The following is a 16455-nucleotide window of genomic DNA, read 5'->3' as shown; positions in this document are numbered from 1 at the left end:
TTCCACTTTCACGCTCAGGTCCCCGTATTATATGCGATTCAACTCTTAGAGGGAGTTACGCTTCACAGTACACGGTAATAAAATAGGTTAAAACTTTATTGTTGAATCTGATACAGTATTTGGTAGTCCTTTTCCCATGTATGGGGGTCCTGATGTGTCATTCGATAAATGATCTGCAACGGAGTGAATCTGCTTCATGTAAAGGGGTTGAAAATATCACATTCTGCAGTTAGAAATGTCTATATAAAACACTGCGAGTTACTGTCATATTCCACTGTTGAAATACAGCTGTGACAGATATATGAGTATTACGTCTTTAATGTAATATGTTAGATTTTTCCAGCTCTGTTAGATACAAAATAGACAAAAATAATTTCTCATATTTTTCAGAAATTTCTCAAAAACGTTGTCAAGTGATCACAACATAATAACAAATAATCAATGACAATCTTAATTATCTGTGATAAAATGACATTAGCAAAATAAGTTATTTTGAATTTGTTAAATACTCTATAATCACGTTTTACCATGATTTCTCTGTAAAGACCTCTACCATTAGAAACTCCCGCTTTCAGTGTAAAATCAACAATCTCTTTGTGTGATCTGTTAAAAAAAATGAGGCAGAGAATAGAAAAGCAAAGCTGGATGAAAGAGGCCCATCTTCAGTGCAGTGTTGAATAAACTTAGAATAACAGTATGACAATTAAGCAGAGTTCACACAAAAATGTCATGTTTCTTTGAGGCACTCATTGCCTTAAACCTTTGTATTCCCATCTTTAGTAGCCCTGTCAGCAATAAACACTCAACATACTTTCATATATTCTGATAAACTGAATCATTCACAAAAAAATAAAAAATAGTCTGTAAGTGCAATCACCTGTTTTTGACAGTAATTGAGCTTATCCAGTTGAGGCACACAATTGTTTTTTTTATCCTAAACAAAAACAACATGACAGATATAGTTAAGTAAAAACAATAATTGTATTTTCTGCATGGCCAGTCAGAGTTTTGTCATTGGTATGTGCAGGTTGTTCCAGGGTCCCATCCACAACTCCTCCTCGTCCGACAATGTGTGGTCACTGTGGGACTCCAGTGTCTCCCGACTGTCCTTATGGTTGTCCACAGAAGTCTCTTGCTCGTCACTAACACAGCTGCTGTTTCTGTCAATCAAGGCCTTGGCAATATTCGTTTTGGACCCAAAAGTTTTAAGACCTGTGATACCGGATCCCAAGGAGCCGCAGGACGACCGAGTGTTAAGGTTCACATCCACGTTGGAGGAAATAATTGTACCTGTTCCATTTTCTGTGTTGTTGTTTCCTGTTCCTTCGATGCTAATAGTTGGCGGAGGTTCTTCATGAGTTACACCCAATTTGTCGAGTTTTTTAAACTGCTTACCCAGTCGGCACGGGGACCCCACCTTTAGGTTGTTAGGGTGAGGCAACCGTCGCGTTCGGACTATGGTGCCGTTCTGAGCGAGGTAGATGTTCCCGTTGATGCTGCTGTGGCTGTTGATGTTGGAGAGCCGGGGTCGCTGGGTCTCTGTGGTGCTCTCCTCTCCCGTAGAACTGGTCTCGTTTTCTCGATCTACCACCAGCTTGATGCGCTTCTTTCTCCCAGCCTGATAAGAGGACAGAAGGGGTCACTGTCAAAATGTTTACTGTCAAAGGCACAGGTGTTAAACATGCGGCCCGTGGGCCAAAACCGGCCCTCCAAAGGTTCCAATGTGGCCCGCGGTGCAAAAATGACACTGAAGATATTAACAGTCCAGGGTGTTCAGCTGGTTTTAGTTCAGGGGCCACATTCAGCCCAGTGTGATCACAAGTAAAAGAATAAAATAAACAATAAAATGTAAACCTGAAAATTAAGCACAATTTTGACAATATTTTAGTCATTGTTTTGTGCATTTTTAGATCAGATCTGTAAATTGTTAATAATCTGACACATGATATTGTAGAAATCCTTCCTTTTTAAGGTCCAAATGCCAAACTTGAAAATGTTAACCACATTATGCATGTTACCAAATATTTGTGCAACATTGTGTGTAATGCACATGTACAAATGATGAGTTGAGGCATAATATTGTTAAAATTACACAAATTTTCCTTCAGAAATTTCAGTTTTGCTGGTTATTCACATCTTTCTTGTGAAAGGGCAGTTCATAAATGTAAATATTTTCCTAATTTTGTGTTTTTTATTGCACTAAAACAAAGAAAAACTTGGAGTTGTCATTATTTATAGGTTATTATGCTGTTATTTTCAGGGTTTGGCCTGCTTGAGATCAAACTGGGCTGTATGTGGCCCCTGAACAAAAAATAGTTTGACACCCCTGGTCTAAGGTTTGCTCAAAAAGACAGAAAATGACCTTTAGAAGACAGCACAAACTGGATAGTAAAAAGTAATATTGTGGTATTTCATCTGACTCCTGCTAAAATGACCTAGAAAACGGACTACTAAGTTTATTCATTGTGATTAACTGATGGTCTAGCGGTGATAGCTGTGAGGGTTTTAATTCCTTCTCCAACACTGTTAAATTCATTTAACAGGCTAACTTTCAGCTTTGTGTAAATCCACTTACACCTCATCTATTTTTTTTTCTGTTGGTATTCTTCATGGTTCTAGTTATAGACCTATAAAGGAAGACTAAAACTAATACACTGCTTTTAATCTTCTCTGTAAAGCTATGATTGATAGTTGTTCTTTCATTACATGTGTGAACAGTGGACACAACACCAGACCCTGCAGCTAACAAATAAATTGGGTATCTAAAGGTTATCTAAAGAGTTGAATTAAAGGCATTACGTTCGGTAACACTGCACCTACGTGAAATCAGAAGTAAAATGATGGTTATACAGTCCCTTTCCTTGTATACAATTAAATCACTTTGTATGTTTGGAAATTGCTTCGTTTGCTTCGTATTCGTTGCCTCCCTGACAAACATAATTTAACCTGTAAAACTAGACAACAAAAGCTTGTGATTACTTATTTTTTTGTGTAACTTGAAGCTTAAAGCGACAAAACTGATGTTAAACACTCCACGAGACTGGACAGCAACATGCAAAGTCTCACACAAGAAACAAGAGAATATTGATACCTAAAAAGTCAAGAAAAGGCACCCAAAGAACACGGTAAAGGTAGAAATAAGTTAAAGATCTGCAAAAGACAGCGGAACTATGACATTTTGCAGCAGGGAACCAGCAAAGTTTTTGCTTGCTAAGGGGAAATGAAAAAAAGTGGATATCTGAAACACACTGTAGAGGCAAGCAATGTTCTCTTCACTCCCATGCAAGGGTAATTTTATTCACTCTTACTTCATAGCAGACAATCTATCTCTCTCTAGAAGGCAGTAGAGTTTCCTTCAGAGTCTGAATCTGTGTCTTTTGATGCACTGCTGCTTCCTGATCCGCTGGATGAAATGGCATCCTCGTCCACTTCAGTGATGGGTGACAGGCCTTCGTAGGACTCGTCTGTAACGGTGCTGCTTCTGATCTCTGTGGGGTAAGAGGGAGCTTTGTAGGGAGCAGAAGGCCCAGGTTTTGCAGCGGGAGCCCTGGACTTTGACGATTCATCACTCTGCTCACTCGATGACTCTTTGCTCTCCTCAGCACTCTCAGATTCATCCTCATCCTCCTCTTCGCTCTCTTCTGTGACTGTTCCCTCTGACTTCCCAGAACTCTGGCTGCCGCTGGCGGACTGGGAACCTGCAGAACTTTCTTTGCTGCCACCTGAACTCTTGCCTGACTCAGATGTTTTCTGACTGGACCTGCGAGACGAGGAGCCTTCACTTCCTGACCCTGACTCGGTCTCACTTGCCGTCCCTGTCCCTGATTCAGTCTCACTGAGTTCTTCGCTGGACTTCTCTGAACTCCCTGCGCTCTCTGATGATTTGCTTTTCTGTGATGACCTCACACTTGAACCAGATAAAGATGCAGCACTACTAGCACTTCCACTTCCACTCCCACTTCCACTCCCACTCCCACTCCCACTTCCACTCCCACTCCCACTTCCACTTTCTTCTGAAGCACTGCTCCCCTTGCTGGCTTCAGTGGCAGATGATCTTACGGAGGAGCGAGCAGAGGATCCGCTTTCTTTTGTGCCCTCTGAAGACCCCTCCTCCTCTTCTGACTCTTCATCAGAATCTTTCTCTGTCCCTGACTCTTTTTCGGTGCTGCTTTCCTTCTCTGTTGCAGTACCTGTTCCTGATTCTGAGTCTCTCTCGGATCCTGACTCCTTCTCTGACTCTGACTCCTTCTCTGACTCCGACTCCTTCTCTGATTCCGACTCCTTCTCTGACTCTGACTCCTTCTCTGATTCTGATTCCTTCTCGGAGGCCGATGACTTCTCAGACCCTGACTCCTTTTCTGTTCCAGATTCTTCTTCTCCTTTTTCTTCCTCCTCACCTTCCTCCCCAGACTCCCCAGGCTCTTCCTCCTGCTCTTCCTCTGAGTCCACTGTGCTTTCATTGGCATCATCCCGATCTAAATCTACTTTCAAATGATCTCTGTCCACACTGCTTTTCTCTGAGGCTTCCTCTTCAGATCCTCTTTCACTTGCACCTGCTTCTGGCTCACTTTCAGTGATACTAATAGACACTTTAGACTTCTCCCCCTCACTGGCTACTTGTGAGGCCTCCTCATCTCTCTCGCTGCCTGACACATGACTTATATCACTCTGTGACCTCCTCCGGCCCGACAACTTGTTGCCCAGGTTTATTTTCATCAGAACTTTGCCAAGCTTGCTGCGGACTTCAGACTTGGTGTCAATTGGTCCCGTAAATGGCGGTCCATCAGTCAGACTCTCTTGGCTGTCAATGCGGCGAGCAGACATCAGTCTGGCATAGTCATCGTCTTTCTTCCCCTTGCCAAACATCTTCAACATTTTGGCTTTCTTCCATGGAGAAGAAGGTCCGGCGTCAGATGGTTCTCCCTTGCTGGCTGCCAGCAGTTTACTGAGTTTCATGACAGACTTCAGTTTTTTGGCTGCCTTAGAAGGCTCGCCTTCCTCTGCTGGCTCAGCTTGTTCAATTTCATCCTCTGGTGGCATATCTCTAAATGCAACCCTCTTGGGTGGGCCTCTACCTCGCATGCCACCTCGACCTCTGCCTCTGCCTCGGCCCTAAGATAGTCATATTTAGTTTAGAAACTGTTTTAAACATAATAGAATCACAATATTGGCACTTAACACAGTGTTTACAGTCAAAGTTTAGATGTACATTCGACTTACAACCATTAAGGCAATACCTGTGACACATAACATTATCAGTGTATGAATAAACTTTTTATGGAACAATACCTCAGGGCCACCGTAGTAGTAACTATCATCTTCCATGATCATCTCTCCATATTCGTCATACATAGGAGGTATTAATCTCCTGCGACTGCCATATGGAGGATAGTCATACCTATAAAAACAAAAAATGAACATTATAAATCTTTTACTGGTAATTCATAATAAAAATCTAATTGCAATACCCACAATTATACCAACACAATTCTATAAACCTGTTGGCTTGTGACCCATTTTAACTCAACACCATGAAACTACAGACAACAATCAGTGAAATAATTACACTTTTGTGGAGACTTGCTCGATAGAGAACCTGATGCACTGCTTTAAAATGTGTGTGTATAAGTACAACATATGTGTAGTCAATACTTGAATCCTGAACTTTTTCCTCATTATCTGTTTTTTTTTTAGTTGAGGCTATCTGTCTGGTCCAAATCCTTTTCTTGATTTGGCATATCTTTGATCTGATAAGCAGTAATTGCTGTACTGATTTGCTGATGTTTCTAAAAATCACTTGGCAAGTTTCAAATGCCAAAAGTGAAAGAAAAAAGGAAAAGGAAAATAGCACAACAGTAGAGGCCAAATGAGATTTTAATTCCAAAGCTGCTAGATGTTGTGCTGGAGTATAATTAGTGTTTACCAAATTTAGAACCAAAACAGTCCAGTAAATGAATGACAACATGTGGTAAGATGGAAACCTGTGGATTAATGAGCAATGACTAAACAGGAATTGAAACAAAATGAAAATCTCATTGTATAACTTGCCTTTTCTTCTAGTTTTTCTGGCTATGACGCCTTCACCAGGAAAGTGTTAGATGTGACGGTGCATCCATTTGGTGGAGCCTGACTATTACAGGTTATGCAGCAGGAAGGGTAGGGGTTCAGGCTTAAACAGAGTAGCCAGCATATGAGGGGGATGTGATACTGAATTTTGATTGGATGATAACTAAAGACGGTATTGGAGATGATGTGGTCAGTCTTTTTACAAGTTTTAAATACTGGCGGAGATAGAATGTAATCTGCAGCTGTATTCTATATAAGCCTGCACCTTTGATTTACATGGTTTGCCTCAAATCAGCTTGTGGAGTTTGTTGTACAGACTCTTCGATTACAGTTCTCCATCTTGTGTGTATCTACAAATAACTGTCGACAGGCAGGATTTGCTCACTATCTAACTGGTCAAACTTCCTTTTGTACCAAGAGGTGGCAGTATATTTTATTTATCCTGGCCGATGATGACAGAAAGAAAGACATTCTACTGTAAAATGTTTCTCTTTTTGCACAGCAGTTTTTTTTTTTTGTTTTTGGAAAAGGACCTTTAAATAGTGTAGGTGAAATATGGTTCATATTTGATATTATGTTGTAGTATAGGATTATTCGTATTAATATGAATAGGGACAAAATTAGCTCAAATATATTATTGAAACTGAACATGTGGATTATTCCTCCTACTCTAAAACACTAAATTAAAGATGAGCCTGAAGCAAAGAGCAAAAGAAGGCGATTTGAGTCACAGACACCTTCCTAAATGCACGAGGGTGGCTCTGCAGAGTACACGCTTGGTTGATTGCTGGATTAAGAGCTTAACTGCTGTTAAATTGCGCCCGTTAATGCAAACAGAAACACATCAGAGGCATCTGGTCAGAGTGACGGGACACTTGGTGGCAACAGTAGCTTTTACAATGAACCTTCTGACATATCATCAAAATATAATTACGGCTTGTTGCACAGGACGAGAGGAGTGATTCAGACACTGAGCAACAGCTGAGCTAATTAGACTCAGCCGAGCCCTGACAGCCGAGGTAAGTCGATGAACAACTGCAGCAGCAATTAAAAAGCCTAATTTCAGTATGGACAAATTTCTAACATTTGTCAGACTTTCTTGTACTGACTTAGGCCTGCGGGGGTGTAAAAGCTGCTCCTGTTCTGATAAACTTGCGGCATAATTCCGCAGAGTGGTGGACGTCACCTGCCATAGAGCAAGAGCGTTTAATGAATAACAATTTCTTAGCAGCTGTTACAGCTTTCAGTTCCATGTTTTTCCTCTTTGGACCATATGGGCAGTGTAGCACCCAAGCCAAAAACACCCTCTTTCCATTAAGCTGTGGGAAAACACTTTTATGCTTTCAGGTGCCCCTCTCAAGGCAGCATAATTGATCTCATTTTAGGGGAGTAGAGAGGGTAAACACTCAGCTGGTATGTACCGCCGAGGGAGGAGTCACGCTCATCATTTACACTAAAGTTCTAGGAAATGCGCTCAACCCCAAAAGACTTGAGCACTCGGAGCTAAGACGGAAGGTCATGATAAATAAGATTTAATGATGTATTTTTTTTCTTACTATAAATGGACAAATTGATATCACACCCGTGTATGAGTAAATCTAATGAGAGATGAGATAGTCAGGAGGCTGTATGCTCACCCTTGGTCATAATTATAGTAGTCCTGTGAGTAGTAGTCTTGGCCCGGGTCGATGCCTGACTCCATGGAGAGCTCCTGCATTTTAGAAAAGCAGAGAAATTACTCAGCACTCCTCGGTGAAAGGCAGCAGAAGAAGAGCACAGGGTGAGCAGAGTGACTACAATCCCTGTGAATTAAGAAAAGCAGGAATGTTTCTACCTCAGGTCTCAGAAGAGATGGCCTCAGCAGTTGCTGTTGCTGCCAAAGATTAGTACAGAAGAAGGATAAAGCAATGGAAAGAAGGGATGGTCAGGAGAGACACAAACACAAGGAAGGCTTTACACTTTTTAAATTTGATGCTAGAAAAAAAAGAACAAAGATCTGTACTATTTGCCGAGTCGATGGAGGTCATGGGGGTACAAGGTGGAAAGATTAATAAAATATTGATGGAAACAAACCATGAAAAAAAGAGGCAAGAAGTTGACCAAGTGGAGTAGTAAGACACAATCTCTATGTTAATGCATAGAAAATATGACATCCAGCAATAACTGTGATGCTCAGACTATTTGAAGGTGAACATTTAAATGAAAAGTTTGTGCCCTGATGTGTTTTTTTTTTCCAATGGAGAAAAAATAAACAACTCATTCAGATGCTTATCTGCTGTTTGACAGCAACATTTGAGAATACAACAGACTGTCAAATCAACCTTAACTGTAATGTCAGTGTTAGGAGTCCTATCGCCACAATCTCATCTTAATCTCACTTAGTGTTTTCCATCAGAAGAGTGGATAGATAAGAATAATAGGATATAAGCTGCCTCAAGCTGCCTGAAGAGTGACAAAATGTCTTACAACAACAATAAGATAAAAACGCATCACAATAAGAATGCTTACCTGTCTGCCTTGGCCTCGCCTCCTGCGGAAAGAAGGAAATAAGACAAATAATGAATATGGATTGACAGCAACATTTATGTGCTTTTTTTCTTTTAAATGAAATGTTAAGTCTATAAGACTAGCGGATGTGTATTCTGCTGACCACTACAGAAAATTCAGTTTTACTTACTGTGCGTTTTTACGTGTTAAATTACTGAGTTGCAGATATTGCTCAGCTCTAAAAAGGGTGCCTAATGCCACAAAGTTATCACAATGGTGTGGGCTGTTGTTTTTCTGTTATCACATCCAAACAGGGACAGAAAAAAGACAATGAATGCAAATATCAGAGGTTTGGAGAGATTGAATAGGGAAAAAAAGTCATTGTTTATACAGACATATCTAGAACATCTCCTGGTAGATATGAAAAGGACATTGTGATTCATGGAGGAATTACTGAGTCAAAGATATTTAATAAATTTTTCTTTGGTTGTCATATTATTATGAGCCTCTCTATGTGTCAGACAATTTTCATCTATACTGAGACAAGAAAATTGTGAGGTGTACTCTTAAAAATGCATATGAACAACTGACAGCTGCTCCTGAGGACAACAGCGCACTTGGTACAAGTCCATGCGAAACGGCAAGTAACGGAGCTGAAACCTCCAGGTTCACTAGCGTACAACTGTAACCTGTCTGCACCCATAAATAACGACGACTTTCACACTCAGATATATCGCCAAGCAATGATGTGAGCTTCCTCTGGAGAACTGTAATCTGTTATTATGGGCAGAGACCAGGGACAGGGCACAGCCATATGGCCACACCTCCAAGGCAGAGTGGATGAAAGGATTGGGATCTGATGGATGATCGGTTGGCTTGGCTCGTGGCTACTGCTGCCTCCATGCAACATCAAGAAAAATGGCCCAGTAGACAGCTGCCGAAGGATGGTTTGCACAGGAGGGAACTTGGGTAAGATGGGTGATAAGGTAATATTGTGGAGAAAGACGAGTGGGTTGAAGTCAGTGTTAGACCCATACCTGAAATCTCAACAATGAGGGGACTCTTTACCCATCATGGGGACATTTAATACTATATGTGTATTAAATCTTTAGCCAGATGCTGAAAAAACATAACAACTAATATAGTTATCCAACCCACTCAGCAGAAAAACACCTCTCATAATAAACCTGGCAATTTGCATGCATTCACTATTTACTATCTGCTTATCAGCATATTGGTTCTTTATTAGTCATTATAAAGCCCTATACCTATTATACCCTGCTATGCAAGACTACTGTATGTTTTACAAACACTAAGCTACTAGCTTTCCTTCATTGACCTCATAATGAATGCTTATTGAGCAAGGATGTTGTTCACTATTCAGACAAGCATACCTATTTATATTTAACAAAACAAAGACTGCATATGAGTTAGTTGTGAGCAAAACCTTATCTTAAACTTAAAAAATGTGTGTATCAAAAAAAAAAAAAAAAAAAAAAATGTAAAAGCAGACGGATGTTTCATGCAATAAGGATCTCATTTTGCATCAGACAGGATACCATTTTTTCCTTAAAGCTCAATTTTAGCCTTTTTTTTTTTTTTTTTACATTCCTTATGGCTTTCTAAATGTAAACATGTCAAATCAATAGATTGCTTTGTGTTTTTGTTGTCAAGCATCACTAAAGAAACAAATGCTCTTTGATAAAACCACTTGTAAAATAGCCTACATTAAGGACTGTTGCTTTTTGGACTGAAAGAAACAGTGTGTGAGCTGCTAGCCTCTTTACAAAAGAGATTACCCCATGTAGTGAACATGGAATACAGAATTAGAAGGCCTTCGATCTGCCCATCAGGGGAACGTGTGATGAATCAAACATTACATTGCTCTGGAGAGGAGGTATGCTAAGACCATTTGCCTTAGGGCATGGAAGGTGAAACAAACATATGAAGGGTATGTAAGAGAGAAAAGACATAGAGGAATGGAAGTGAAAAACCTGAGCATACAAAAAAGAAAGCGAAGGCGAGAAAGGCTGCATCACAATGAGTGTTAAGAAGGTAATAGAATCTCCCGAGAACCACAAGGAAAGATTAACAAGAAGAGGCCATGGATTGGAAAGTATTAGAACTAACTAAAGCGAGAGGAGAAGAGGGAGAGGGAAGCAGACAAATGAGACGTGCAGAAGGTCACAGGGATGGAAAAGGAAAGGAGAGGGTAACAGTACTTGACAGTCCCACAGGCAGCGGCCCTAGTTAAGGATTGATTGGTTCTCTAATTAGCCTTTTCCAGTGTGTAGCCGAACATCACAGTGACTACTTTATCATGCTGGGAGGATCTCTGTAGACATATGAGCAGACAGGTCCCCCAGAGCTAGCCTTTCTTAACACAACTAAAGCCTGTGGGGAAATTCATTTAATACATTTTTACAACTAATGCTCTGGACAACATCAGATTCTTTTAATTGAAAATGGCCGTGCGATGTAGGCTCCATTTAATTACATTTAATGTGTCATAATTTCAGGCCATAATTGCTGTTTGTTTGTTGAGTCATTGTTGCGTGCATATGCATATTAAGGTGTTGTGGATAAGAATGTTTTCATCTACAAGTTGAGCATCAGTAATGCTATCTTAGGTTTGAATATGCTGCACAAATGGATGATCACCTTTCCTGAATGCTCAAAGCTGTTTTCATATTTTACAAAAAAAAGGAGCAGGCACTCAGAATTTGCATACCTTTGGAAAATCTTTAAGTCACAGCAATTTTCGCTCATTTGAAAATGTTTCCAACATCATAATATTTCTTTTGGTTAATTTGGAGTCTGGAGAAGCAACGGCAACCTAAATTTTCACCTTCTTATCTTTGCAAGCAAGTAAAGGAACTACTTCCCTCTCAGCAAAAAAGGTTTGCTAAACAGACCCTTTGGCTGTGGACCTTCGAAACTTTTGCTGTTAATAAAATTACAAAGTAGGTTTGGGAATGAAATGTTAATATTAAAAGTGAACTGAAATAATATAACAGGTGAGGCATTTAAAAAGTGATCACTCTATTAAAATGAAATGCTATAAATCTGTTCATCTATGGCATTTTATAACAGGCAATGAAATTAAGCAGAACTGATATATGCATGTCTCTTTTATGTCCTAATGCAAGCCCATAAGCATACAGTCACTGTTGCAGAACTGAGTACATGTTTTGGCAGCTGGCACTAAAATTGGATTTTCACACAAAATTTAAAGTAAAAAAAAAATGCATTTGTCTCCGCAAAAACATTTGAAAATCAAAGCTACGGCTCATATGAAACACTATCCACAATGTAAAAGTAATAAAACAGAGCAGAAAGAACAGAAAAAACAGGCAATGAAGATGTATAAAGGGAAATACTGAAAATAGACAAAGGTTCAAAGTCAGAAAACTGTAGACTGAGAGGCAGAGTGTTCACTGTTCTCAGCAGAGTTTGAGCTGTTCATGTTCAGTTGACTTGACTCCTGAACCTCAGTTGCAACATTTATTTGACTTGTTTCATTTTCAGTACAGTTCACATTGGTTGCGTTGACTTGGACTGCAGAGTTAGGATTGTTCGGCTTTGGCATGCTCTGCTCATCATCAGGATCAGAGCTTTGCGGTTCGTTAGCACCCTCTGATCCTTCAGTCACTTGTGGTTTCTTGTTAAACTTGGGCACCTTGCAACTTTTGTCCACTTGGCTGTACATGTTGGCAACAGACCTCTCTATTTCCGCTAGATTCTGGATGTTTTTTAGGATTCCTTTAAGCTCCTTTTTTTTCCCGATGTCAGTTTCCGATGGGATGCGGGGAGGGGGGTGTTTGCGCTCTGAAACGGGACGAAGCGAGGACACGGCCGGCAAAGAGGTGGGAACAAACTGGACGACTGGGCGCGACTGATCGCTAGAAGGGGACGGTGGGGGAGGAAGTGGAGGTGGAGGTGGAGGCGGAGGGGCAAGCTGTTTAGTGGTAGGCTGAGGAGGGGGAGGAGGTGGGGATTGAGGTTTAGGAGGGTAGGGTGGTAATGGTGGAGTCAGGGAAGGGCTAGAGGGAGGAGATGTGGATGGGGAAGGTGGTCGTGGCGGCTGTGGGGGTGGAGGCGGTGGATTTTCTGGTGGGTCTGGGATAATCTCCACAGTGATCTGACATGGCTGTACGGTCATGTAACTGGAGATACTGGAGCTGAACTTTCTGAGGACAGGAGGAGTAGGTTTCTGGTTGGTCAGGGGCCAGGACTCATTTCCCTGAGTAATGATAATGCTGGGGGGCTCATCTCTGCCCACAGACATGGGGCTGTAGGGGTAATCCATGATGGAGAGCAGAGTTTCTGGGGTCAGCTCCAGTGTGTCAGTGCTATCTCTATTCCTGACAAGGATGGGAGACAAGGAGCCCTGGGAGCCTCTGTTTAGCCTTAGGGTTTGTTCATGGAGGGCCTGTTGCTCAAACTGCCGCGCCTGCTCACGGACTGACAATTTGGCCTCTGTGCTGCAGCCATTCAGCTGGAGCATATCCAAACTCTGCAGCCCTTCCCTGCCTCTCAGCGCTGCGTGGAGTAACCGCTGCTCCCAGTCAGCCGGGTCCATAAGAGCTTGTCTCCTTGGCAGCTCGTAACCATGCACTCCTCCTCGAATGCGGGCAGGCATCGACCAGACGCACCCTGACCCCGCTGAAGGGGGTGGGGAAAAGGAGAACCGCCTCTGAGCTGGACTCTCCCTGCCCATGAAGGTGTCAGGACTGCTGAGGGGGCTGTTGTCAGCGTAGACAGGGTTGTGCGTGGTGAGTGGGCGATTGTCAGAGTAGAAGGTCACGTTGCTCTCCGACTTGGGTAAGTTGACGTGCAACGCTCCGTTGCCGCGGGCTGCAATGGCACGACAGGCAAAGGTGCTAAGATTCCTCTGGTGGTCGGCCTCCTCAATGACAGACTTTTTAACCCTGCCCCAGCGGGAAGTGGAGGTGAACAAGAAAAAGACTTGAAACAGGTGAAGATAGACATTTAGGGGTAACTGAAGCAAAGAAAAAAGGATGAGCCAAAAGCAACCGCACAACTATTCCTATTTCGACTGTTTCTACTATTCTTATTTCTACTCCTTGTTCTTCATCTGTTGCACCTCTTCGTATTGTGACTGTTATGAATTCATATTCTAACAGTATATTAAAATTTCATTAATAAAATCAAATCAATATGGGTCACCTTTATGCACCAATTGGCAAATCAAGTGAAAATTGTCCCTGTTTTGAAAACTTTATAATTTTATGGTATAAAATGTGGAAATGGTACAGTTATTGTGCTTATTTAATGCCTGGGCTGTGGACCAAAGATATAATGCAAATAACTGACTTCTACCAATATTGCATGCATTAGAGCAATCAGTCACGACACTGAGAGATGTAAGGAGTGCGACAAAAAGGAGATGGATTGTCTAATGGAAAGGGAAAGAGAAGAGAGCCTTCATGATATCTACTGAAACACAGAACCTCAGACTAAAGGGAACTCCCTCTTTTCTATGTGGAACTAAAAATGACTATGCCATGGGAAATCGAAACATTTTCTCTGTTTATTAACTACATTTTCCAGCTGCGACCGCTTTATCAAGACTTTCGCATCACAAAAACATTTACTATGCTTAAAATGTTATTTATTTACCAAATCTACTCAATAATCTACTAGAAATATTATATATCTTGGTATTACTTACTGCAGTCTGAATCCAGAGAGACAGGGGAATGGAAATGATGGAAGAGATGTAAACACAGTCAGATGGTAAGAAGACAAAAACGTCAGATATGTTAAGAAAAAAATAAAATACGGATCATAGGGACATGAACCTTTTGCAGCCTCATGGTAAATAACGCATACATTTACTGTGGATCCAGGAAAATGTGTGACTTCTGACTCAGGCATACAGCTCACACCCGTCCCATACATTTCTGTTAAGAACTCATAAAGCTTTTTAATGTTGATGTGTTGTTTATACGACCAAGTCCTCTTGTTCTTAGAGCGACTTAACTTCAAAATAAACAGAACTCAGCTACAATACAATCCTCATGAGAGCTTTACTCCTACTACAAAATCACAAGCTTCAGCTTGCTGTTGAGTGTTGGTCAACATCTGTTGTAAACACTGCAAAAGCTTTTTACAGCTTGTCATTAAATAGCCATTTTCTTTTTTTTTTTCCACTTGATTTTAACAACATTATTGTTGTAAATCAAAATTACAAAACCCAGCGGGGCAGCAGTTTCAATTCAACCTCATTAAATCCAGTAGCATTAATGTCTCAGTGCACATTCAGGGTAGTATTTAGCATGAAAGGTGAAACCTTATTGTGCTAATGACACAACGCCCTGAACATATATCCATGAAACATTCAACACAGCAGAATAATCAGGAAACAGATTAAACCGATTTATCTCAAAGTCAATTATCAAACACGGGCGAGAATTCATTTGCCAAATAAACGCCTTTTATGACTATTTTTCTCTCACCTTGAAAGATAATCTTGCAGAAATACAGAGGTCAACTTGAAAACACAATCATAAGCTTAAGTTTAATTGCCTCTTGTGGAGCAGCATACAATGTGTGCCTCAAGCGATGCAGACGCTAATGCACCAAAGACTGTGATCAACACGCATAGGTCTTCTGTGGTCACATCAGAATAAATGGTGAGAATAAAAGGATTTTGATAAAAGGAAGGTAAATACTTTATCTGAGGAAAGGCTTAAGCACTAGCATTCAACCCAAAAGCAACCCTCCTTAGTTTTGACCTGCAGTGCACAATGCATCCCCTGTTTAACACTGGAAGGAGTTAGAAGTAGGTGGGATGGGAAACAGATAATGAAGGGTCAGGGCTGACTCACATGCTGCTGTCTCCCAGCTCTGCATAGAGGTTAGTAGGTGCACCGGCTGGAGCTGCTTTACCTCCTGGTGGCAAAGCCATCTGAATCCTGGCAGTTTTGGCACACTCAGCCTGTCGCCTGTCGCACATAGTGTGATGTGTCATTAGCAACAGACATTAAATGATTTTCAGCTGACATGCAACAAAAAAAAGAGAACTGAAATGCAGACATATAGAAAGGAAATAAACCCAAGATAGAAAATACTGAATTTTGTGCCCTTCCTGTAAGAGGTATGTGTGGTTTAACGGTAAGTGGAAGTCAGACATATCACTTACGCGTGAGCCGTCTTGGAATTAACTATGTGTAACAATGGGAATCTGAGCCACAGCCAGACACAGACTGTGCCATTACAGATTAAACTTTATTAATTTATGACTAAAAATGGTGAAGGGGAAAGTTCTTTTATCATAATTTGGTGGCACACAGTTAAGGTAGTATCTTTTCCTGCTTGTTGTTGATAGCTTATGAAAAGGTGCAACAAGCTTAACAAGAATCACCAGAAATAATAATAAAAAACAAAAAATAGACAAACATTTCCAAATTCTAGTAGGCAGACTAATTAGAACTAGTGAGGAAGTCTGAAAATCTGTAGCAGACTGATATGGCCATGTATCAGATGATAGAGCTGAGAGTCTTTTCATTAATGAAAACCATTTTACAGTTGCAGAATAAAGAAAAACTTGCTCTGCCTAATTATATAAACGTTCAGTGACCTACAGAACGAATCAATGTTACTTCATCTCATTATGTCACGCACATAAAGGCTGACATTAGCTAGAACATATTTTCTCATCATCTTAACCCTTTTAAATCATCTTAAGATAACAACTGTAAATGATGATGTGAGAAATTATTTAGCGCACACACATACACACACACACACACACACAAGGCAACGATCTCAATATTATCAAACATGAATAGAAATAATTACTTACTCTTTGAACCTGGTGGAAGGTTTTAATTCAGAGGAATAAGGAGACAGGAAGATGGAGAGATAGGGGACAAG

The 16455-nt window shown here is 40.8% G+C and overlaps 3 protein-coding genes across 7 annotated transcripts in view; all 3 read right to left on the bottom strand.

Moving 5' to 3' along the window:
• Nucleotides 1–78: 78 nt before the first annotated feature.
• On the bottom strand, nucleotides 79–9625 carry LOC115433884 (uncharacterized). Its single transcript, XM_030155440.1, has 6 exons — nucleotides 9622–9625; nucleotides 8575–8596; nucleotides 7901–7985; nucleotides 7704–7777; nucleotides 5290–5398; nucleotides 79–1618 (listed from the first exon to the last, which is right to left on the bottom strand). Exons 1-6 carry the CDS (start codon nucleotides 9623–9625, stop codon nucleotides 1001–1003), a joined length of 912 nt encoding a protein of 303 aa, XP_030011300.1. The 3' UTR covers nucleotides 79–1000.
• Nucleotides 2880–5281, bottom strand: LOC115434337 (suppressor protein SRP40-like). Of its 3 annotated transcripts, none has more exons than XM_030156235.1 (2): nucleotides 4265–5281; nucleotides 2880–4210 (listed from the first exon to the last, which is right to left on the bottom strand). In XM_030156235.1, exons 1-2 carry the CDS (start codon nucleotides 5080–5082, stop codon nucleotides 3334–3336), a joined length of 1695 nt encoding a protein of 564 aa, XP_030012095.1. In that variant the 5' UTR covers nucleotides 5083–5281; the 3' UTR covers nucleotides 2880–3333. The 3 variants fall into 3 exon arrangements, with proteins under 3 accessions (XP_030012095.1, XP_030012094.1, XP_030012093.1); XM_030156234.1 differs by having other exon boundaries at nucleotides 2880–4257; nucleotides 4312–5281; XM_030156233.1 differs by having other exon boundaries at nucleotides 2880–5281.
• A 1650-nt stretch (nucleotides 9626–11275) lies between the features above and the next one.
• Nucleotides 11276–16455, bottom strand: part of LOC115434336 (protocadherin-15-like) — a 348357-nt gene continuing 343177 nt past the window's right edge. For all 3 annotated transcript variants that reach the window (XM_030156230.1, XM_030156229.1, XM_030156231.1), the window contains 4 exons: nucleotides 16385–16393; nucleotides 15408–15524; nucleotides 14249–14254; nucleotides 11276–13484 (listed from right to left, as the gene is read on the bottom strand). In XM_030156230.1, coding sequence (XP_030012090.1) covers nucleotides 11957–13484; nucleotides 14249–14254; nucleotides 15408–15524; nucleotides 16385–16393 — 1660 coding nt within the window. In that variant the 3' untranslated portion in view covers nucleotides 11276–11956. The remainder of the gene's footprint in view (nucleotides 13485–14248; nucleotides 14255–15407; nucleotides 15525–16384; nucleotides 16394–16455) is intronic.

Source organism: Sphaeramia orbicularis, chromosome 15, assembly GCF_902148855.1.
Source record: "Sphaeramia orbicularis chromosome 15, fSphaOr1.1, whole genome shotgun sequence".
NCBI lineage: Eukaryota > Metazoa > Chordata > Actinopteri > Kurtiformes > Apogonidae > Sphaeramia > Sphaeramia orbicularis.
The sequence above is the reverse complement of the archived record's forward strand: the minus strand, read 5'-3'. Positions and strand labels throughout refer to the sequence as shown.